Source organism: Panthera tigris, chromosome A2 (assembly GCF_018350195.1).
Source record: "Panthera tigris isolate Pti1 chromosome A2, P.tigris_Pti1_mat1.1, whole genome shotgun sequence".
In the NCBI taxonomy this organism is placed as follows: domain Eukaryota; kingdom Metazoa; phylum Chordata; class Mammalia; order Carnivora; family Felidae; genus Panthera; species Panthera tigris.
The window spans coordinates 162,100,595-162,125,633 of NC_056661.1; the positions used below are offsets into that span (position 1 = coordinate 162,100,595).

Sequence of the window (25,039 nt, forward strand, 5' to 3'; positions counted from 1 at the left end):
TCCCGAGGGCCAATCAGATGACATGGGAGAGCATCAGCAACTAAGTGGCATCCGTAAACTGCCCAAATATTTTTTGAACCACAGCTTGTATCAAGAATCCCAAAGACGTTCATACCGCCCGTGCAACTACATGGCCCCCAGGGGCGGTGTGCCAATGTGTATGGTCTGCTAGCTCTATCTGGATGACGCTCTGGGGATCCCGGATGGCGGTCCTAGAAAATACCGCCAAAGAATATGGGGCAGAAGCCACAGATAAACCGATTTTAAAACACATTAAATTATCAGCTCAGCTTGCTCTTCTAAATGGTGCCGAGTCCGCATCGCAGGGCTCAATCTCATGAACCGTGAGATCATGACCAGAGCCGAGATCCCGGGTTGGAACTCGACCGATTGAGCCCCCGAGGCACCCCAAGAAAACCAATTTTAAAATCATTCATCAACATCATTCATGAAACCCTAAGTGGCCATATCTGTTGAAGACCCATTCCAGAAGGTTCTGAGTTTGGCCATGATGAAACAACTACACAAGCCAGACAAAATACACAAATCTCTGTTTGAAAGCACCGGTGTGCAGCACGCAGGTGAGATTCAAGAAGCCCCAATTCCCGAGAGAAAGGCGGCATGTGACGAGAGCTCCACAGTCATTCTGGAGGTTTTCTGTGGATGTTTTCCAAATCCTTTTCAAATAGGTGCATCTCAACAGAAAGCTGGATGCTGTTAAAAAGAATCGAATAAACCCCAGGCAGGTTAAACACACACAAAACCACACCTAAGCGCATGTCACAGACAAGATGCTAAGAATCAAAGGCCAAGAGAAAATCAGCTGGAGGAAAAAGACACACAACTGCTTTCGAAGAGGCTACAAGCCGCCAACAGCCATTTTTCTCTCAAATGTAATGACTCTTCCTTCAGAAACACAACATCTCGCTTCCCTGACTAATCTGCTACCTAAAAGCTCTTACTCAGCCCTATAACTGCTGTGAGGTTGCCACAGGCGTCTAAAGGCCAGCACCCGACTCCGCATGTGGCCAATCCACCGGTGGGGGCACACAGGCCGTGACACGGAAGTCAGGCACTGATAAGGCGTGCGGACTTCAGTGAACACTGGGGCTGGAGGTCAGTGGCAAGGTAGACTGTGAGAAGAACCCCCAGGGAGGCAGCAGTCCCACGGCAAACAGGAAGTTAAGAATTTAATGTGAAAAGTATCCCCACTTCTGCAAGAGGAGGCAGAACCGTCGAAAGATAAGGAAAATGCTTACATAAAGTACCTCCTAGCCCCCTTTCTTTTCAACGGGTGAAATCGCCAGGCCAACTAGAGTCCCACTTGGGTTGCTCGGGCCCTTGACCCTCTCTGAACCTCGGCGTTCGCAGGTACACGATGAGATTAACAGGTGATGTCTTCCTCACCGGACTAACCGGGCTCGTAGGTGAGGATATTCGGCATGGGGTCAGCACCGAGAACCAAACAGAATAAATGCTTTAATTTCCCACCCTAGAGGGGTCCGACCAGAAGGAGAGAAACAGCCACTGTTTTAATCCCACCCACAGGCACTGCTGACATGTCCCTACATCGCGGAGGAGTCCCAGCCTCCGAAGACCGGGGACAGCACCGTGAGGTGGACGAGACACCCTTGCGCTCGCATGGGCCGTGTCACAAGGCCCCAGAAGGGCAGGCCTGCCTATGGCTCCTGTGGTCTGGCCGGACCTCCTTCTGAACCTTGGCTTTCTCAACACCATGTGTGTGCAGCTGAAGAGCAATTTAAAACTAGACTTAGAAAATTCTTCACGATTACAGACGGCACGGAGTGTTACCAGTTAACCGGTAAACAGGACAAAAGGAAGACTGGTGCAGTCTGGCTCCAATTTGCAGGAAAAAAACTCTTGGGGGATCTCGAGTACCTCGGAAAATTTCTTTTCAACTGAAATGCAATTTGCTCAAAGTGTTGTCCGTTTAAAAATGTACTTAAAAAAAATTTTTTTTTAATGTTTATTTTTTGAGAGAGAGAGAGAGAGAGAGAGACAGAGCATGAGCCGGGCAGGGGCAGAGAGAGAGAGAGGGAGACACAGAATCCGAAGCAGGCTCCAGGCTCCGAGCCGTCAGCACAGAGCCCGATGCGGGGCTCGAACCCACAAACCGCAAGATCATGACTTGAACCGAAGTCGGACGCTCAACTGACTGAGCCACCCAGGTGGCCCCTAAAATGTACTTTTAATAGGATTTTCAAACAACCAAATGTTGATCATTAGATACGATGGAACATAAAATTTTAATAAACGGTTTCTTAAAATAGTAACAAGCCCCAAGAGAGCGGGGCCGTCTCATGCCAACTAGCACATCTGAGTTCCCTAAAATGGGAATCTGGTTCCTCTGACGCGTCACTGTTCTCTGTACGGTTTTACCCCGATTTTCAGTAATGAAGTAGATGGTGGGGCTTTCAAAATTAACGCCGATGAACAGCTAGAGCTCTTTAGAACCGTCCAATCTGGTTCTGTACTACATTTTTGCATCAGGATTTGCCCAGTGGATTTACACTACCTGGAGGCAGCTCTCCGGTCTGACAGCTGTCCCCCGCGCAGGAGGCGTCCAGCCTTTCTCAGGTGAGGTGTCCAAGCCCTTCCGCAGCCCAGCCCCAGCCCACAAACGGAACTTTTTGTTTTTTGCTTCTGCGTCACAGCGTCCCGTCCGCTTCAAAGGAACTTCCCTTCAACTCTACCTGTTAAAACCCAGTTGACCTTGGACTTCTAACTCCACAGCAAAACCTACCCGGGTCACTCCCATCAGAGTAGGTGCTCCCTTCTCTCTGCTGCCACGGCACCTAATTCCTCCCCTTTCTGTGATTTCCAGGGTTTCCCTTGTGTCTCCTTCAGCTTAAAAATGGCAGAGTAAAATCATTCCTGACAATTGTTCCTCCTGGAAGGTCACCCCCAGACTATAGGGAATATAAGCTGGAAAAGGGATGAGCCAGGAGGCCTGCGGGTGGAAAGTGGGGGGGGGGGGGGGGGGGAGGTTAACGAGTAACCAAGAGGAAGGGCTGAGCCCGGTGGGAGAGAAGCTGAGCGGCCTCTCCCTGTTCCCGGAAGACCCAGGACCGGAGGCCCTGGCGGGGGTGGGCACAGAGCCAGAAACAAACAGGACGGCTGTTTCCGATCAGGTAATAACCACAGCCACCTGCCGTCGTTGACAAAGGGCCATTTTCTGGAGAAACTGCTCCACAAATGCAACAAACAGACGAGAACGTTCCGGGATGAACAAGATCAGTGGAACCCACCAAGAAGCCCACTTGTGAACACAACGTATCCACTCAAATTCTTGGCGCTCGTTCTTCATTATGAACAGCCAGCCAGACTCACCGGCCACTTGACAAAGCTGGACGAGTCCTAGTTTTATCTGCGTCTTACCCGAAGGGCGGAGAAAACAAGACTCCCAAAAAGCAGAACAAAAAGGCCGAGAGAGAGACAGGATAAGAATATTAAAGGACCAACTCAGGGGGCCCAAGACTCGCTGGTCGAAGTTCCAGGGAAAGGAAACAGGAAGGAAATTACCGAGGCCACGCTACACGGAATACAGCCCTGAGGGACGCGAACGCCGGGTTCCAAAGGCACGCCGTCCGCCCGGCTCAGTGAAGAGAATCACCACAACGAGGCACATCAGGGTGAAATTTTGGGAGTTCAAAGTAGAAAGAGAAAACCCCAAAAGTGTCACAGGGGAAAAAAGCCACGTATAAAAGGTAGAGAAAAATGTAAAGAAATCACAACAGATTTCTAATATGGTCAGAGGCAGGGGAATAATGCCTTCAAAATTCTAAATAAAAATTATTTTCATTATGGAATTCTATACCCAGCTGTCTGTAAAGTGAGCGTGGGAAACACAGATATTTAAAATTTCGTGTAAGGATCTCCCGTGCACGCTTCCACGGCAAGTGTTCCGCACTGAACGTGTCCCCACAGAACTCACAGGTTGGAGCCCTCACTCCCAATACGGATAGTACGTGGAGGAAGGGCCTTTAGGAGGTGATCGGGTTTGGGGCTGGGGACCCCCTGATGGGATTAGTGGCAGAGATGTGCGCTGTGAGGACACAGTGAGAAGGCAGCCATCTGCAAGCCAGGAAGAGAGCCCTCACTGTGCAGGTGAAGCGACCATCGCCTCTATCTTGGCCTTACAGCCTCCCTAACTGTGAGAAGTAAATTCTTGCTGTTCAAGCTCCCAGGCTGTGCTGGGTCTGTGCAGCCCGAGTGGGCGAAGACAGAAGCTCCTGAAAAAATGTACTCCACCCCCCGGCCGCCCCCCCAAAAGAGGGAACAGATCAAGGAAGCAGAAAGCACATGTTCAGTAGACAGGTGTTACAAGAAGCGAAGGCTCAGGAGACAGCAATGAGCAGGAAGACAAAGGACCCAGAAGGAGTGGCTCCAAACGGAGCTGCAAACACGTCCGACAGGTCTGACCACACGGAAAATTCTGTCAAGAAGTCAGAGGTGTGAAAAGATGTACGCGGTCAAAGTAAAACACAGGAGAGTTCTAGACTCCAGGAAGAACACTGAATTGTACCAAAAAAGGAAACGTTAACTACAGTTTGCACTGGGCTCAGCAGTGAATAGAATGGACAGAGAATAATGCCAGCACGCCGGGAAGGATTTCACCGGCCCCTGACAGCCAGACACACTGGGAGGATGGGGGCAGGAAGGAGGCAACACAGGCAGCAGGAACACAGGGCCGCCAGACCCGGAAGTAAAACACGGCTGAAGTTACTGGACTGAGGTGTCACGGCAATCAAGTCTAGATTTCACAGCCGAACTGGTTGTTTCCGGGCAGTGTGACAAGGGCGTAAGGAACAGGGACAGAGGCTGCTGTTTTCTATCGTAAGTTTTTGTACTACTCACTTTGAAAACCCATACGTTGGTCCCCAGTGCACTGCCTACGGGCATCAGCATGGGCCCCGCCAGGTAGTGTAAGCCTTGGGGGCAGGGCCATGGCAGGTTCACCCTCTCCTCCCCCCGGTTTGAGCAACGTGCTTTGCCCCCACTTTTATTCTTTTCGGGAATACGGATGCTAGAACTTCCTTTGTCCTGGATGCCATCTACTTATTCACTGGTCCTAAGAATTATTTGGCTTGTTGAGAAATCTTTCTGTATTTTATGATTAGCTCTCCCACCTGGGCTCAAGTCCTCTGTAAGTTAGACGACGTCATCAACGAAGTCAGCAGTCAAGTCGCCGTCCCAAATGTTGATGGGCTTAGGGTAAAAGAATCCTATGTTTCTTAGCCTGGGTTCCCCAGAAAGCAGAGCCTGGCCTGCGGTCATTTATCTGGGAATTGTGACCCCAGGAGCAGGTGTGGAGGACGGGGCTGAAACGGGCTGGCAGGGTATGTCGACGGGTGGCTGAGGTGGCCGCCAGGAAGGGCAGACTGACTCCTCCGTTCCACGGAGTCCCAGTGGGATCTTCTGAGGACTGCCCGCCCTGAGGGTGCAAGGTGGAGGCGGTTACCCACTGGCTTCTATCCTCTGCTGAGAAAGCAGGCCGGGGGGGGGGGGTCACCCCCACCCCGAGGGACCTGCCTGAGGTGAGGCGGGGCTGGAGTCACAGGCGGCGTAAGAGGATTTTATAACGATGCACAAGAGGCAGCCAACGCGACTGGAAACCGTGCTCCAGGCTGAGATTTAATGAGCGAACGTTCTCTGGAGGTCCACAGCGAGCCATCAAATTGCGCACCGAGCTGACAGACCGCACTGTGCGTCCTGTCCACCAGGACACCGTGCCAGGCTCCGTCAGCTGTCTGGCTGAAGCCGGGATTTGCCTGTCCTGGCTTGACCACCCCGATGGAACAGTCCAAGAAGGAAATGGGGCTCAATCTGCGGCCTTTTTGGTCAATTCATGATAGGTTCCTAGCGATTACTATTCTTTTACTTTTATGAATAATTCATTCACACGTCTTACCTGGGATTGGGGCCACGCGCCCTACCCACAGGCTTTTTTTATTTTTTGAGTTTTGAGGAATCTCGTTTTCTTTCATCTCTAGCCTGGGGCACAGACAGACCACTTTCCACAATTCCTCCGAGGTCACCGACAGCCTGGCAATCTGCTTTCTACGCCCCTTATCACACTAGAACGTGATTCATCTGGATCAGAAAGCAAACTGGTTGAGCGCAGAGATTACCCTTCATAATCTCCACACCCATCTCAGGGTTCAACTTCCTCCAATCACCATTTATTGCACTTTTCCCATTTTGAAGATCATTGTCCTTGACGTGGAAAAAGTTCAAAAGGAGCAGAAGACTTTTACTTCCTCTTTCTTGGCACCTGCAGCGTGAATCCCGAGCAACAGGCCGGCCTTCTCTTTCCTTCTGTCTTTTAACACGAGCAAGCCCTGTCCCCTCTGCACTTACGGATCTCAGTTCTGGTCCCCAGTTCACACGACCCTGGGTGGCCCCTCCTCGTCACGCCCTTCCCTGAGCTTGCTTTTGATGAAACGCTCTTCGTTCTTTATTTTCTGCGTTTTCTACAAACGTGTGCTTGGCAAACACTTATTTGGATGCCTGCCGTTCGCTCTCTCGTTGGCATTGCTAAAAATTATACTGACTGAAATAGTTTGAGCAAGAAAGTAAAGTGGTGATGGATCATAATTGAATGGAACACCTGTATTTACAAATCTCTGCTGACATACAGGACTGAATAAAGAAATGGGATATTAATACATTATTTGTATCAATCAGCTTACTACATAAGCTAACTCGGGCAGTTCCTGTGCCCCCAAGGAAGCGGAACACAGCTCCTCACCCCGTACGCGTGGGCTGTGCCCAGTGGCTTCCTCCTCAGAGGGACAGCGGGGAAGTGGGGAAGCCTGACGAAGACGACCTGGGCCAGGCGACCGATGTGAAGGTCAACGGTGGTAAGACGTGCTAACAGTACGCACCCTTGATACGACGGGGTAAGATCGGCACCGAACCTCTGTGGTCTTCCTTCCTGAGCTCATGACCCCAGTCTGACCATGAGAAGAACGCGAGGTCGGGGCCGACAGCAGGGTACCCTACAGAATGATCTGCCCAGCGCTCCTCAAAACCGTTAAGGCCACAGAAGCAAAGGAAGTCCGGAAAAACTGCCACGGCCAAGGGGAGCCTAAGGAGAAATGATGACCAAATCTCCCAGAACCACCTCGGTGGGATCTTCGGACAGAAAAATGACGTCAGGCCAAAAGTCCGGTGATAATTACGTGCCGGCTCGTGAACCGTGACGAGCATGTGCCACGTGGAGGGAAGATGGCAGAAACGTGGGGACCTGGGGACAGGGTGTCTGGGAGCTCCACGCTCACTCCTCAGCTATTCCATGAATCCAAAACTCCTCTGAAAAATACAAGTCTATTAAGAATGGTTATGTTTGTAGAGTGTTGCTGAAAAAAGAAATTACGTAGGGAAGGCCTACCTAATTCTTAATGCCCACCCCCCACCCCCCCACCCCACTCTTGGGTGGCTGTCCCAGATGTGGCGTCTTGGGGAACCTGTCGCTGCTGCCCGGACGCATACTCTCTCTCCACGGCAACTTGCGGGGACCCCCGGAAGCAGCGTGCTAGCATCCGGCACAGGGCGCCTGGACCACGTGCCTCCGGGCTACGTCGCCCTCTTGCTCTCCGCCTTAAAGCTTCTGCACAGAGGCTCGCCACCTCGACATTCCACCTGCCACCTCCTGGTCCACGACCTTGACGACACTGCGCCGACAGGATCTGACGGGCAGAAGGCGGCAACGCTTCAGACGCCTCGGTGACGCGGAAGGAAACGAGACGGGGAGTTTTCGGGGGGCGGGGGGGAGGCCGGAGCATCAGCCACAGCTCCTCCCGGTGGAATTCAAGGGGCTGCCCGGCACGCGCCCTGCCAGCCGCACACGGCTGGGGAGGTTTCTGGAAGCAACGCGCACGTGTGAGTGGCTAACTCTGACACACTGGCTGAGTCGCCCATAGAAGCTGTCTTCCGGTGACCGGAGCAAGTCCAGGCTCCTCGTGCACACGGGCCCGTCACCGGCAAAGTCAACACCAGGGATCCTGCCCGAAGCCCCGTCAGGTGTCGCAGGAGAGCCACAGGGCACCCGCCCAGGGTGTGGAAGAGCAGCCGCGAAAACCCACCCCCTCTCCTGCGGCCAGTCGCTTTCCTGCTGAGAAACCGCCCCCGGCTTGCCGCTCGGCCCCGGTGGAGACGGAACGAGGACCCGCGATGCCCGGCGACCGCGCCGCCCGAGCTCCCGTGACCGGGTGTCATCTGACCGTCCAGCCACGCTGCCGAGCGTGCGCCACGGCCACCGGCCGGCAAGTGAACACGGCGTGTCGGGGACGGAGCCTGCGTGCCTCCCCTTCCTCGGTCCACACCCGCGGTCTGGAGGCGCTCCCGAGGTGGGAAGAACCGGCTCGCTTTCCGGATGCGCCCCGCGGCAGCTAGGGGCACAGCGGTGGCAGGGACCCTCCACCCGGGGCAGCCCCGGGACAGTGGGGACCGCCGGCCCCGAGCGGGCAGAGCTGCGGGCTGTCGTTGTGGTCTCCACTGTGCCAGGACGGCGACGCCCGGATGCGGGTCCCCCGTTCGCGCTAGCTCGAAGTGGGGATTCTGCAGAACCCAACCACGGGAACCCGAGCGGGCTTCTGAGACCGACGGTGGGGGCTGAACCCGCGTCCCAGACTGTTCTTTCCCCTCCCCTGGGGGCAGCCTTTCATTCATCTGAACCTTCTCCATGTGTCCATTCTGTCTCCCACGCCTGCCTGCGCCTAGGGGTTACGACTCTGGTACTGTGTACCCTCAGAATAACATGGTCATGGTACATGTATGATTCTGCAACTTGCTTTTTTTTTAGTTAAAAATATATTCTTTTTTTGAAAGTTTATTTACTTATTTTGAGAGGGAGGGAGAGAGACAGGTGGGTGGGAGGGCGGAGGGAGGGAGGGAGGGAGAGAGGTGGGAGGGGGAGGGGGAAAAGGGGGAGAGAGTGGGGGGGAGAGAGAGAGAGAGAGAGAGAGAGAGAGAGAGAGAGAATATGAATCCTAAGCAGGCTCCACACCATCAGCACAGAGCCCCGTGCCGGGCTCAAACTCACGAACTGGGAAATCGGGACCTGAGCTGAAATCAAGACTTGGACACTTAACCGACTGAGCCACCCAAATGTCCCTTAAAAATATATTTTTGCCAAACACTTTTTCCATTCTTCTTACTGGCTACATGGTGTTCTATGATACGCCCATCCCAGGATTTACTGACCCCCACTCAGTGAGGAGACGTGGTTGTTTCTGGCACTCTCTCTTCTGGCCATCTCTCCACTATGTGCCCTGCTCCCGAGATGGATCGACGACTACCACTGCCATCTGTGTCTACAAAATACTCTGCTCCAACCCTTCAAATGCTTAACTTTGCTCTCCCCGTGACAGCCCCCCCCCCTTCCCCTGGTGACAAATTTTAGCTCCTTCAAAGCCGAGGCCTCACAGGATTCGTGCCTTCCAGGGGATGATGCACACAGCTTCTATTAATTAGGAAGGTGATATCACTGGATCAGTGACCTCTGACAACCCAAAAAACATCCCGTTTTTCAAGTATCGCTCACTCGGCTCAATTTTAAATTCAGGAGAAAGTCAACTCCTTGACAAGGGAAAAGCTGAGCAGGAGGGAAAGCAGATACAGGTCTTACCAGCCATTACTTACTTTTCTGTTGGTGGAAAACCCAGGGTCAGGGATGGGGTTCTTGGAAAAGTAACATGCCTTTTGGGGAGTGGGAACACGGGGGAGGTGGGGTGATCTAGCAGCGGTTTATTTTGGGAACTGAGAATTCCCAGCTGTGTTCCTACTGAAATGTGCAGTTACAGCAGCAGAGACTGAGTTTCCTGAAGTTACTGTCTGCCAGGCTCCCTGGATGGTAGCGTAGCGGACGCCTCCCTGTCCTCGCCGTGTCAAAGAATCAGAGGGTCTTAGGGTTCAGAAGCAACCTTGAAGGTTACTTGGTCTGAAGCGAATACAGCTAAGTCACAGGATAGAGGATCAGGTTACAGAAATCAGCTGTAGTTCTAGATGATGACAAAAACACAGCTGGAAATGACATTACACAAGAACAAGCCGTTTTCACGTTCCTGAGTCCTGCGAAGCCCGCACTGAATGTGGATAAAGTGGCCACAAGACACCAGGTGTCGTCTGACGAGCCACAGGGACAAGTTGCTGGGAGGGACAACCAGGCGGCGGGAGGGACGAGGAGAGGCCCGGAGCGTGGGGCAGAGCCGGCCCCGTCTGGGCACGTATCTCCCGGGATGGCCCCGGACGAAGTGACAGAGGCTGGGGCACCTTCCCCCTACCTGAGCTCCGCGGGGGGGGCCAGCTCACACCTTTGCCCGCGACCCGCCTGGAAGGGCTTCTGCTTTCCCGAGATCCCCCCTCCGGTCCCCTGGGAGCCCACCAATTCCTGGCTCGGTGGCTGCTTCTGGGAGCACAAGCGAACATACTCCTTTGTAAAGATTTATGCACAAATATGCACACTAGATACCTATGTGTGTATATACTTATCACATTGGATGTAATCTGATCATTACGTCGACTGTATTGTCCAGGACTTTTCACGCATGATTAGGTCATTTTGGTACAAAATTAGCTGCGACCAGCACACTTTTAATGATTGGGTTCAAAATTTTTCTACTAAAAGAGATCAACAGAGCTCTCTCTCAAGAGATGATCTACCTTAGTCCTTTTTTTCTTTTTAACCAGTATTATTTCAAATTAATTTATTGTACATTCTACTACGTAACTAAGAGAAAAGCTCAGGATATCCTGAGGGAGGCATTAATTTAATGGTTAATAACTCAGGCTGTAACATGCGAGACAGACCCCGCCTCTTACCACCTGTGTGGACTGAGTTATTGAATTCTAGAATCTATGGATTAAACTTTCCATTTAAGCTCTTTGACTCCAGAACGACCGCCCTTATCTGGAGGAAGAGAGCGGTTTATGGCACGTTCTTTCCACGGCTGCCACGGGGACCGAGAACGCGGACGACAGCGATGTGGGGGCACGACACAGCACGTGCGGAGCGTGGGGTGTCACTGGGCTTGTCCCCGAGGTGGAGGCGTGCCAGCCGTCCGTGCGAATGGTGCACACTTACTTGTAACGTTGTATCAAACACCACAAGCTTTGAACTGGTGGGAACGATGTCGTAACACTTGTGTGACCTCATGAAGCGCATGTAGACGCCACTCTCTGAGTCTTCTGCTGAAAAGGAAAGAAAAAAGGCAGATGTCAGTAGTGACAAAGGACTTCCTCATCAGCTGAGGAGTACGTATGAGAGACCAGACTTCATGGAAACCGTGAGCGGTCTGCCGCGTAAGAGTGAGAAGGCAAAGACGTTCACTCGTGCTGATTCTTTCTGTTCAACACTGCTGGACGCCCTCACCGGTACGGAAAGGCAAGGAGAAAACCAAAGGCGTACGGACGGCACAGGAGAAAGGAAAACTGTATCTGCAGACTGTATGATTTTTTTTTTTTTTACACAGAAAGTACCAAAGAATCTACAAAAAGTTCCCAGGCCTTAAAAAAAAAAAAAAATGAGGTTAGCAAGGTCATGATACAGCGTTAATGAAAACAAACATGTAACTTACAAACAAATACACAATCTACATAATTGCCCAGTGGAAACATGGATCTACACAGGGAGACAAAGCGCTGAAAACAGTAACTACGTGGACATGTACGCAGATTATTTAAATCTTCGTAAATGTTAATTGACAGTTGGTGAAAGGGATGGCAGTGATTCCTGGGGGGGTCACGGCACATTCGTACCGTGGGGGGTACGGCGTATTTGTACGTGAACCGCCCGCCACCACCATCCAACCGATGACGCAGAAATCTGGGCTTCCTCCTTGTCCCGCCGCCTCCTCCACCCTCACCCATTTGTCACGACTCACTGCAGAGTGTACCACAGATGTCTCCTAATCCGTCCACGTCTCTCTACCTCCACGGCTGCTGGCCTGGCTCCGACAAACGCCCTAACTTCCTGACTGGTCTCTCCGCTTTTGATCTTGTTCTCTTCAACGGCTGCCCACACCGCGCCCAGAATGGATTCGGTCACATCGCCCCTCTGCTGAAGACACTTCAACGGCTTTCAGGAAAGACAAAATCCTTCAAGACCCGGCCTGAAAGACGCATCCCCTCTGGATCCCCGGCCTCGTCTGCCAAGTGCCTGCGCCCCAGTGTCCCCGCAGCTGCGAGGCCTTCTCTTAGTCCCTCCTAAATGCGACGCTCTCTCCTACGGGAGCTTCAACCACCCTCTCCTCCGTCTTCGACACTCTGCCCATCTCTTCTTGGCCCCGTGAAATCCTCCCGCACTAGAGCTCAGCTCGAGGACACGACGGGGAAGTTGCGGAACCGGAATTTAGACCCGGATGCCTCTAGATTCCAAAGCTGTGATCCCAGCCGGGGTGATGGATCGCCCACCGCCCCCGCCTGCAGTGGCCTTGCTCCTAACCTGTCCTCACGGTTCAGCTCTAAGTAGAGACCTCCAAGAGACTTCTCTGACAACTTCACTCAGCCCACGCTGATCTGTACATTTGGGGAAGATTAAAACTACCTGGGGGAAAAAATTACTTTATTGTATTTAGGAATTAGCAAAATAAGTGTTCAACAGTGTGACACTGAGCAAGTTCCTCGACTGTGGAAGGAGCCCTTGGTATTCCGGTATTTCCTACTATCGTAAATGCTCAGTATATGCCGCCTGGTTTGCCCATTTCGTGACAAACCACGTGAACACCCCCAACTCTCTGTGTTCACTCCTGACCTCTCTCCCAGGTACCATACTTCGTAATTCTACCATTCCCGTCACCTCCCGGCCAGCTCCCTCCTCCAGTATCTCCCCTCCTGCGCGTGGGATAGTCCGGCGTCTTGGTCTGGCGTTCATGAGCCTCCGTGGTCCCCGCCTCCCGTCCCCACGTCAGCAAGTGGCTCCCTGCCAAGTTCCCTGCCGGATTTAATCTTTCTTGCTTGTCTGTTCCACTTTAACTTCAACGCCTTTCTCTACTTTTCCTTGTCCCGTTTCAGCCCAGCCTCAGATGCCAAATTATCCACAAAACAGGTGAACGTTTGAGTGTTCGCTACGGGCCAAGGATTTTTATATTGTACGCTAAGTGTTACAATCAATTACCTCCTTCAATTTATAGAACGACTCTGAGGGCAAACGCCTTAATTTCTTCGCTCTGCACACGAGCCGACGGGAGGCGAGGAGGGGCTGAGGAACTGGCCTGGAGTCAGCACTTAGAAGTAACCAAAGAGGGATCCAAATCCACGTCCGAGAGAGACTCCGACGCGTCTCAAGAGAACTCCGCAGTTTCAACTATGCACGCACGCACGTCCGACCGACGCCCGGGACGTGCTACGGTCCACACCCCGTGTCCCCGCTGAGACATAAAGATGAACAGCACAGGCGCAGTCTCTGCCCCCCATGCTCACACGCTGGTGGAGAAGGAGGGCACCCGGACAGACGCCGCGTGGCAGGAGAAACCCTGGACCGCGTGAGGTCACGCGGGCGCACAATCCCCCCGGGGCCACAAAGGCAAGGAAGTCTAACCACCTCCCCTTCTGAAGGCGTACCGACGTCCACCTGGGTTTCTCATCAGCTGTCCCTTTACAGCTCGTTCTCGGCGATCCGTGCAGCCCGAATGCTCTTCTCCTTCTGGGGCGATCCCTCCTTCGAACGACCGGGATCTTACTCATCCACTGCCTTCGTTCATTCAGCGAGTAACTACCGCGTGCGGTCTCGGTGTGGGTTCTCCCGGAGCGGGTCAGTTCGGATTTGCACGAGGCTTCTCTCATGACCTCGGTCTCGGGGTTATGTGTTTTGGGGAGAAGACCGACCGCAAGGTAAGGCGCCATCTCACCCCACCGCATCAACGGCACCTGCCGTGGACACGACTTCCCATGTGGCTCGGTAGCGTCTGTCGGTTTCTTGCCGGCGGTGACTTTCTCCTCCTTCCGCGCGGCAGCCTTTGCGAGGCAGTCTGCACCCGTGGCCCACGTTCAAAGGGTCAGGCATAGTTATGGGCCACCTCCTCGAGGGGAGGGCATGTACCTGAATTACTCAGAACTCTTCTGCACGGGACTATCTGCCTGTCTGTATCAGCATGGATTCCTAACGTTCATTTTATACTCTGACTTACAAACCTACACCGCACGGGGAGGGGTGAGGAAGGCCGCGGGGCGCCCACCCTCCCCGCCGGCGGATCTGTGCGTGGCTGGGGAGCAGGCTCCGCGTCCAGATGGCCTCCCGCCCCGGCTCTGACGCCCCGCGGGCGCCCCCAGGACTTCCCTGCTCACACACACGGCCTCCACGTCAGCGGGGAGTTTGCGGAGAGCTGGGCTCGCTGAGGTCTTTCTCCGTGCGTGCTGCCTCGGCCGGCGGTGGTGGTGCGACGGCGGCTCCCCCGGTCCCTGCCCCAACACACACCAGCCTCCGCGACAGGAGAGATGCATTTCCTCCGTCACCAGTGTCTTTCATCAGTATGGCGCTTCTGTGACGGTTCACGAGCCGGTAAGGCAACGACGAACAAACCGTTACCAGAGGTCCACGCGTTATTCAGCAGGCCCTAGTTTTTCTTCCCCCCCAGGACGGCACAGGACATTCAGCCCTGGCTCGTCAGGCGCCTCTCGGCTGAGGGTTTTGAGGAGGACCTACAACATTTTAAAAATTTTTATGTATTTTTTATTCAGGAAGGGGCAGAGAGAGGGGGAGAGAGAGAATCCCAAGCAGGCCCCACGCGGTCAGCACAGAGCCCGACACGGGGCTCGAACCCACAATCCGCGAGATCATGACCTGAGCTGAAGTCAAGAGTCGGACACGTAACCGGCTGAGTCACCCAGGGGCCCAAACGTTTTTTTTAAATGTGAGAAGCTTGGCCAAAGAAAGCAAGATGTTAAATACGTAAAGCACATTACGACAAAATTTGAGTCTGTAATAAGGACAGATTATTACTGTTGCGATAAAACGGCATGAATAACAAAAGCGTTCGTGACTTAAGTTAGGAAAATCAAGCGAAATATTATGAAACGTCGTGGTTTCCCTCCACGGAGTGTAAACTTTCAGATTATCGGCGGCACCACTCGTATTATTTACGCTCTGATGAAGTCTCCAATCGCAAGTGAAGAAAGAAATGGGATGAAACAGAAAGTAAGAGGGATGTGGAATTAAAGTAAAAAGAAAAAAACCCCAAACCCAAGACCATCCAACGAGAACAGGTTGTCTGGAACGCGTGATTCAAGTTCCCGAGAACGCAAGGAGTTCGGACTCCCACTACTCGCAGGGAGCCCGGGGCTACGACGGCATCGGTGTCCCGTTCCTCGTTCCTGGCCCTGCTGTTGCAGGTCGTCCCGGCACGGGAGCAGAATTACGGAGCATCACACTGGCGCTTGAGCTACTGGGTTTGGAAGGACCCCTCCTCCGAGGACGCGCTGACCTACCGCTGGCCGAGCGGCTGCTGAAGGGGACTACTGGGAAGCAGAAACTGGGGTGAGGGGTTCGATTGCTGAAGGTTAAGGAAAGAATTCGAAGAACGCAGCAACTAAGTGTAAACGCGATCACACACACGCGGGGTGGGAAAGCGTGAAAGCCAGCATTTCCTAGGGCAGGTCCGACTCCGTCCCCCCCGACAAGCCCTCGCTACCTCACGACACACTACTTGTCGTCGCACAGCACAGGGTCTCCACCACCTGACCCCATTCCCCGCTCCCGGCCTCCTCTCCGACCACACCCTCTGGGAATCGTCCACTCTCAGGCCGGACTGGCACTTCCCTTCCAAAGGATTCTGTGAAGTGTGGGAAGTTCAGCCCGGGGAACGCGCTCCTTGGGTTCCCGCCTCCGCTCTGCGCATGCTGTCCTGTGTTCCGGAAGGGCGTCCCGTTTCTGGCCCACTGAAATCCCACCTGCCTTCTGGCAGCTGAATAGTGGCTCCCCAAAATCTGTGCCCAGCTGGAACATCAGAACGAGACTTTGTATTTGGAGTGAGGGCCTCTGCGAGTGAAATTACAGCAAGGACCGGGAGACGAGACCAGCCTAGATTAGGTTGGGCCCTAAATCCAAAGACCAATGACCTACAAACCACAGAAGTCGAGACACAGACGGAGGCGGCCACGGGAGGACGAGGCAGGGGCTGAGTCACGCAGCCACGGGGCAAGGGCCGCCAAGGACTGGGGGCGACCCCTAGAAGCTAGGAGAGTCAAGGACAATCACCTTGAATGAAGTTCTATCGTTCTAAGCTGCTACGTTTGTGACGGGGTCTCAGAAAACTAACGTAGCTTCAAAGTTCAGTTCAAGGACCCGGAACACCTTCCGTGAAGCCTTCAAGTCGGAAGTAATTGCTCCTTTTAACATTCCCGTTAGTGCTTTGTGAGCAATTAGCTTCTGGAGTCGTGGTACGCCTTGTACTAAAGTTACAGGTCTGCTTTCCTTTTAGACTGTAGCTTTGTGAGACACCGGACAGGCCTCCAGCAAGTTCCCAGGAGGTGTCAGGACAGGCTCGCACCTGCTGAATGGCAGAAAGACTCATGAGTAAAATGCAGAGGACCAAGTATGAGTCCAGGATTACTGTACTGCCTATCTATCCTCTGAGACAGAGACAGACACAGACACAGAGAGACAGAGCAGGCGAGGGTCAGAGAGAGAGCGAGACACAGAATCCGAAGCAGGCTCCAGGCTCTGAGCTGTCGGCACAGGGCCGGATCCGGAACTGGACCCCATGAACCACGAGATCGTGACCTGAGCTAAAGTCAGACGCCTAACTGACTGGGCCACCCAGGCGCCCCCCAAAGCACCCCAGTTTAAAAGAATGCTGGTGAATCTAGATTTAATGATCAGTAAAGAAACTTTACTTATACACCTTTGCAAGACTGAAGGGTTGAAAAGGGATGTTTTTGTGATGAGATGATGCATTTGCGGAAGTGCCCCATGTAAGTTTTTTAAAAGTGTAACAGCATTAATCTAAAGCTCGAAAAGTGGTTGCAAGCATATTTTATATTGAAACTATTTTCTAATTCCACTGGACAAAACAAAAAGTAACTGAATTGAGTAAAACTGCAGAAGACGTTAAAATGTCCATGTTATTATACACGGATTTTAAAACCCTGAAAATACAGCAAAACAACTTGACGAATTCACATTTCAGAGGTAACCTCTAGAGTCATAAATTACTTTTTATAACACCAATTTACGTGGAATTTTAATTTAGCAAGACTCTGTAAAAACTGAATTCTAAGATGCTGTGATGCTCTGGCATTTCTAGCCTTAACGGTACGAAGACGAAAAGGACAGACTGTCACTGATAATTAGTCTAAGAAAGGCGAGACTCCCACAGAAGGAGAGCGAGACGAAGGGGCAGGTGGAAGGTGCTGGAAGTCTGGCTGGGAGTGGCTCGCAGACGGCTCAGTGGTGGGGATGGGAGAGAAGGGAGCAGCGGCCGGCTTCGGCGATGCAGCGACTCCCTAACCGTGTTGAGGCGGGACGCCTTCTGCCTGCTCGGGGCCAGACGTGCCGGGAGACCATTCGTTCTCTGCAGACAGCAAGCAGGTCAGGGGACACAATTAAGGCCTGTACAGAGGGCGACTGCTCCCTTCCGTGTGCTGTCCTAACTAAATCGGCCCCTGGCGTCCTCCCCGGCAGATGAAAACCACGAGCCAGTCCCAGGGTTGACTTAACAGAGCCGTAGGGGCTGGGGGCCTACAGGACCGATGGAAGGGGGAGCCCCTCACAGGGATGGTGGCCTGTCCTTGGGGGCAGGCTTTTCAAGCTGCCGTCGGGCAACCGCGGGGAAGAGGCTCTGCTAGGCCACGGCCGGCAACACGCACACCTGACTCCAGGCCACATCCCGCCTCCTTCATTTGCCACGACTGAACACTGCACCTGGGGTGACATCACGGGTCACGGTCATAGATCCAAACCACATCTCAAAGAGCTAAGTGTGCATGGATGAAGGCATTTTGAAACAAACATCACGTGTCACCCCGAACTTCACTGAGAAACCCTCTAAACAAAAAGCCCGACTCCTTATCTCCAATCCCCACGAATTTTTTTAAAATATATTTTTCATTTTTTTTTTAATGTTTATTGAATTTTAAGAGATATATAGAGAGAGACAGAGCATGGGCAGGGGAGAGACAGAAAGAGAGGGAGACACGGAACCCGAAGCAGGTTCCAGGCTCTGAGCTGTCAGCACAGAGCCCAACGCGGGGCTCGAACTCATGAACCGTGAGATCATGACCTGAGCCGAAGTCAGACGCCCAACCCACTGAGCCACCCAGGTGCCCCTCCAATCCCCACGATTTTAACTTAATATACAGACCTTGCATTCTAATTCCACTAAAGATCAATGTTAGTTTTTCTTTTAATTTGTTAAATGTTTATTTTTGAAAGAGAGAAAGAGAGAGAGAGATAGAGGGAGGGAGAGACAGAGAGAGAGGGAGACAGAGAATCTGAATCAAGCTCTGCGCTATCAGCACAAATCCTGATGTGGGACTCGAACTCACGAACCATGAGATCAAGGCCTGAGCCGAAGTCAGATACTCAACCAACTGAGCCTCCTAGGTGCCCCAATGTTAGAGGGTTTTTTTTTGTATTTTTCATTTTTTTAATGTAAAAAATTAAAAAAAAATTTAATGTTTATTTTTGAGACAGAGAGAGAGAGAGAGAGAGAGAGAGAGAGAGAGGGAAAGAGAGGGGGGGCAGAGAGAGAGGGAGACAGAGAATCCAAAGCAGGCCTCCAGACTCTGAGGTGTCAGCACAGAGCACGATGCGGGGCTCAAACTCACAAGCTGTTGAGGGCATGACCTGAGCCCAAGTTGGACGCACAACTGACTGAGCCACCCATATGCCCCTAAAAAAAATTTTTTTAATGTTTATTTATTTTTGAGAGAGAGAAGGATTGCGAGTGGGGGAGGAGCAGAGAGGGAGAGACACAGAATCCAAAACAGGTTCCAGGCTCTGAGCTCTCAGCCCAAAGCCCGATGTGGGGCTCAAGCTCATAAACCGTGAGATGGTGGCCTGTGCTGAAGTCTGATGCTTAACCCACAGCCACCCAGGTGCCCCAATATGTTAGTTTAAAAAAAATTTTCTTTTATCCTTTATTCTACATTTTGAAACACAAGTTTACCTAATACATACGGTATCTTTTATTTTTTTAGAAGACCATTGAAAATAGTTGAGCAAGAAATGGGAACGAGAAAGTTGAGGTATACGGGAAAGACCACACTCATGTAAGTTTCCCTAAAGTGCTTAGAAACGCAAATAGTAACAAAGCCAAAGCTTAAATATAATTTTACAGGTATGAGGTTTACCCACTCTATCGGTAAAGTTCTTTTCCAAGAAGTAGGATCCTGTTTTTGTTACGAGGCAGTAAAATAAATGAAGTGCATTCGATTTGTTCTCTCCATGCTTTCTGCATTTGGGTTCGAGCGTGCCAGAGGTAAGTACCTCTGCAGAGGGAAATGGATCAGCTCTGCTAGGCAAGGGCGGTCAAAGACTTGGTAGAAAGAAGTGTGGGTAGGTAAAGGCACGCTGGCTCCCCAGCGGGTGCAAAACGGGCTGCAATAAATGCCCAAGAGATGTCACAAACAACGCCGTGACCTTGAAATTGTATGGGATTTCCCCCCCATTTCAAAATGGCTTCAGGTTTAATCTTGGGAACCACGCGACTGAAGCATCCACCCTCCCCTATGTTCCCTCGTTCTTAGGACACAGATTATTAAGCTGAAGCAACGGGGAGGACAGAGGTTAGTTCACAGAGGTCAAGTCCCAAGCACCGACGGGTCGGCAGGGTGGAGACCGCCCTGACGGCGAAGGCCAGGAATCACTTCACGGCTGCCCGGCGGCTTCTGTCAAGTATGTTCCCAGCAATTTAAAGGCGTTTCCTTCTCTCTCTCTAGCTTACTAAGGATTTTGTTAAAGGCACGTATTTATCAATTGCTATTTCGGTGTCTACTGAGATGGCCAGAGGGTTTTCTCCTTTAACCCGCTGACATTAATTCCTTAGCGATTTCTTAAGAAGCTGCGGTTTTCTTGCATTTGCAGGACAACACCCAGCGTGGTCACCGTGCAGCGCGTGGCTCCTTTTGCTGATGCTTACGCAGGGGTTCTGCCCGTATTTTCAAGGCCAGGCTAATCATCGGGTTTCTTCCGTGCCATCAGCTGGTCTGGGTGTCAGGATGAAGCTAGCTTCAGGGCATGAGCGTGGAAGCTGCCACCTTTTCCTATGCCCTAAAATCACGTAACTAACTTACACAGTACTTGTTCCTTGAAGGTTTTACAGAGTGCACCCACTGACAGGCTGAGCACTGGCCCTCTTTTGCAGGGGCAGGGGAAGGAAGGCTCAGGACTTTTTTTTTTAAGCTTATTTATTTATTTTGAGAGAGAGAGAGAGAGAGACAGCGCTGAGTGGGGAAGGGGTAGAGAGAGGGAGAGGGGGAGAGGGAGGGAGGGAGGGAGGGAGGGAGGGAGGAAGAGGAGAGAGAATCCCAAGCAGGCTCTGCACTGTCAGCACACAGCCCGAAGCGGGGCTCAAACCCACTAACTGTGAGATCATGACCTGAGCCGAAACCGAGAGTCAGATGCTTAAGTGACTGAGCCACCCAGGTGCCTCGACTTTATTTATTTTGAGAGAAAGAGAGAGAGGGCACACACGAGCGGGGGAGACGCAGAGAGGGAGGGACAGAATCCGAAGCAGGCTCGATGCTGTCAGCATGGAGCCCACGTGGGCTCACAAACCATGAGATCACGACCTGAGCCGCGATCAAGAGTCAGAGGCTTAATGGACAGCCACCCAGGCGCCCCAAGGCTGAGGACTTTTAATTCCTTTTTTTAAGAAACAGCTTTATTGAGCTATAATTCACATCCATAGATAGAGTTCACCTATTTAAAGTGTACGATTCAACTAAGACTACTTTTAAATTTCTTTTATGATGACTGAAACGAGTTTTTTTAAATTTATTGATATAATTTGGTCTACTCAGGTTTCCTTTAAATGCTATTTCCTAAATCTTCGCATTCACAATTAGAGATCCTCCCCCCCCCCCACCCCTTATTTCTAAAGCTTTGCATGGTCACTCACGACATTCTTGAACACATCTGACAAAGGTTTACCCACTTTTTTGGTCTTTTCCCAGAACTAAGTTTTTGGTTTTCTCGAGCAAGACTACCTTTTGTGTTCGTTTTCACTGACTGCTGTCATTTCAGTAGGACTTTACGAGGGAAAGGAGACAAATGAACGTGTTCAGCAAGTCACGTGGAGTCACAGCGTGGCGGCCCAGCCCAGTCGGGTGGGCAGAGACCGGGAGTCCCCCCGCAGTGGGCGATTCGGGCAGGACGCTGCTCGCGCTGACCCGTCCCCCTCGGCCACGGCTTAGGCGCTTGTCCACGGTGCGCGCACGCCCCTGGGTCTGGCAGTACGGCGGGTCCTCCTGCAGCGGGCCCTCTGGCCCCCCCACCATGGCGCACCGTCTGCAGAGTGGGGCGCGAACAGGAGACCCCTTTACGGGGCCCCCGGGCTCCTACCCCGGGGACTGCAGGTCCCAGCGGGACGGGGTGTGGAAGCCAGAACGGGACAGAGCTAGACCAAACCCAGGTTAGAACTGTCACCACCTTGGGTGTGACCTCGGGCAGGCGCCCGCATTTCTCCACTTGTCATGCGGGGATAACGCTATCTCCTCGCAGGGTGGCTCGGAGGGAACGGGGACGGTCCGACCCCCGGTCCCCAATGTTGCCGACCGGCCAGCGCGGGCTGCGCTCACGTCAAGTCCGCCAGCACACGTGCTAAACCACTGGTGACTGCGACCCCGAAAGTCCCCCTCGGCTGCCTCGTGGGCCCTCCTCGGGCCGTCACCTCGGCCGTACCTGCGGGCACTGTCCTGCCCGGCAGGGGAGGCAGCAAATGCTATACTCCTGTCACTCAATCCACATATAATCCTATTAGCTGGAGGCTGCTAGTCTGTCCCAGTTACGGATGAAACTGACGCTCGAAATAACTGGCCTGAGGTCTCGCGGCGACTACGTGGAAGGAACGGGACTCCAAGCTGGCTCTGCCCCGTGCTCTCGGGGACTATGACACGAAGGACATGTGCAACTCAAGGGGGGCGGGGCACACATGCGCTCCAAAGCTCATGAAGTCCGTGTGGCAGGTGAGAGCCAAACACAGGGTATAAAACGCACGTGAGAACGCGGACGTGTGTGTTCCTGAGGAGGTCCTCACGGAACAGGTGACCTATAAAACACGTGGCAGCAGCTTGCTGCGAGTGACAGGTGACCAATATATAACGGTAAATCACGGGGGTTCCCATGAATTCAGATTCACAGGATACAGCTCAGAGCAGGGAAGCAGCAGCAAATTAAGCAGATTAAAAAGTGACAACAATTTAACTCAGAGGTCCCCAAATTGGTTTCCTCCTCCGGACGGCCGCCCCGTTTCTCATCGGAGATAAGCGAGGCTTCTTTCCCCCTGACGTCAGTGCCGCTGCCATCCCAGCCACAGAAGAAAGATCTAAGAGACGTTTTCCTCGGTTGCCGGATTACGTAAGCAGGTCCTCTGCTGTCACCCCGCACGCCCCCACCTGTCACCACTCTGTGATCGGGAGGCAGTAACTTGGCAAATGGATTTCCACCGACTGCCTTTCACAGAAACGCCTTATTTCTTTATAAGAAAGAACACTTTCTAAAACGCGAAGCTTATGTGCCCGAGTCGAGTCGAAAGCTCCTCACACGGGGAACAAACATGTACTGGAAACGGAAGTCGTCTTCACCACGGCATCTTTGAAACACGGCAACTGTTAAGTTTTCAGTCCCCACCCTCACGGAGCTCACAAGTCAGTGACAAAGAAACATAAGGAAACGCGTTTCTCCTTAACAGCCCATATAGATATCCAGGGAGGACATGCGAAGTCCTCTCTGGGGCTGTCGGAAAGGCTACCCCAGGGAAGTGACATCGGGGCTGAGAGCTGACGAAAACTAGCAGGTGGCCGGGAGGAGAGGAAGAGCAGCCCAGGGAGGGGCGCGTGGCCTGCAAATGTCCGGCAGCCGAGGTACCAAGCAGGGCGGCCGGGACAGGTGCAGGGAGCCGCGAACACAGACACGCAAGAAGGGGAGGCAGGGGCAGGCACCAGGGATGGCGGAGCGCAGGGCAGGAAACCTGAGCACGGCAGTGATGTGACTTGTATGTGTGTGTGTGTGTGTGTGTGTGTGTGTGTTTTTATTAAAAAAAATTTTTTTAACGTTTATTTATTATTGAGAGACAGCATGAGCAGGGGAGGGGCAGAGAGAGAGGGAGACACAGAATCCGAAGCAGGCTCCAGGCTCCGAACTGTCAGCACAGAGCCCGATGCGGGGCTTGAACTCACGAACCGCGAGATTGTGACTGGAGCCGCCGAAATCGGATGCTTAACCAGCTGTGCCACCCAGGTGTCCCACGTATGTGCTTTTATAAAACACCTCCGGGGGCAGCGGCTGAAGTTGACTGGAGGGTGGGGCAGGTGCTGGGAGACAGCGGGCTGCTTAACAGGTCAGCAGCAACACGGACGGGCTGGCCCCGAGTGACGGCAGGAGTGACAGGCACTGGCAACGGTCCGAGGGCTCCATCACCCGGACGCGGGCACACGAGCTCCGGCATCACTCCTGTTACAACGACAGCGAGGCGGATGTGATGCCACTTACTGAATTCGGCCGGCCGAAACCAGGGAGGAGGGGGTGCAGGAGGCCAGAACAGAGGCCGCGGGCGAAGTGGTCAGCAGAGATGGCCAGCGGCAGCTGCGTACTCAGGAGAGATGTGGGTGAGGTGTCTGTTTGGGCATCATCAGTTATTAAGCACTGTGGTCACGAAATCCGTGGGATTAAATTTTTATTTTTTAATTTTTAAAAAAGATTGTACTTTGAGAGAGACAGAGACTCTCAAGTAGGCTTCACGCTCAGAGCGGAGCGTCGAGCCCGACGCGGGGCTCGATCTCCCAACCCTGAGATCATGACCTGAGCCGCAATCAAGAGGTAGACACTTAACTGACTGAGTCACCCAGGCGCCCCTAAATACATGGCATTAAAACACGGGGCAACAGGCCCCGGGGTAAGTGAAGTGATGGCAGAGAGCAAGGCGGCGGACAAGAAGGCGGGTAGGCACTGGGCACGGCGGCCGGGAGCAAGTTCGACATCCCATGCTCTGGAAACAAGAGTCGGAACCATCAAGGAGAGAAAACCAACGGCCAGACGTGCGTGAGGTGGCCACGAGGGGGCTGTGCGGTACACGGGAGCAGAGACCATCTTTGTGGACTGTTACTAAGAGTTGAAGGTAAGAAGGGGCCTGACAGGTGTCCCCTGGAGTTTGCACCAGGCAGCCCCTGGAAATGGCCTCAGTGGCTCAGGCGGAACGTGCCGGAGGCGGGAAAACGTAGAGGGTTTCTGAGTAAAAGAGGATTCCGGGCTGGTTACGCACCCTGGCTCAGAGCACAGGACCGTATTTGAAACCTGGTTCCCCACCTTCCCACATACGTCCCGGAGACAGTGACTAAACCTCTTACTTTCTTGATTTCTTCCTCTATAAAATAGGGATGACAAAAATATTTATGTCTCGAGGCTATTGTGAGGATTAGACAAACGTGAACACTTACAACAGTGCTCAGTGCACTTCATACACGCTGGTTAGGAGAACCTCCAATACCGGATATAAACCATCTTTCCATTTCTTTCGAGTCAACTCCAAATGCTCTGTCAGGCTTCCCACTTTTCAATCCACAGAGGGGCGCCTGGGTGCCTCAGTTGGTCAAATAAACGTCTGAGTCTTGATTTCAGCTCAGGTCAGGAGTTCAGCTCACAGTCTGTGAGTTCGAGCCCCACGCAGCACTCTCTCTCTCGCTCTCTCAAAATAAATAAGTAGACTTAAAAAGCCTCAGGGATCCCAGTATAACATCTTTCAGGGACTTTGCAGCCCACGCAGAGCTGCAGGATGGGACCATCCTGGGCACTGTGCCGCCATCTGAATCACGGGTCTGGACCGTGGCCCCCTGACTGGTGGGGTCGCAGCTGAGGGCGTTC

At 52.8% G+C, this 25,039-nt stretch overlaps 1 protein-coding gene across 12 annotated transcripts in view; it reads right to left on the bottom strand.

The window, feature by feature from the left end:
• PRKAG2 (protein kinase AMP-activated non-catalytic subunit gamma 2) overlaps positions 1-25,039 on the bottom strand; it is a 257,901-nt gene that overhangs the window by 28,156 nt on the left and 204,706 nt on the right. For 8 of the 12 annotated variants that reach the window (XM_042975711.1, XM_042975684.1, XM_042975698.1 and 5 more), the window contains one exon: positions 11,108-11,214. In XM_042975711.1, coding sequence (XP_042831645.1) covers positions 11,108-11,214 — 107 coding nt within the window. Of the gene's footprint in view, positions 1-11,107; positions 11,215-16,216; positions 16,464-25,039 lie in introns of those variants that run through there. The other 4 variants (XM_042975691.1, XM_042975704.1, XM_042975727.1 and 1 more) reach the window with 2 other exon arrangements.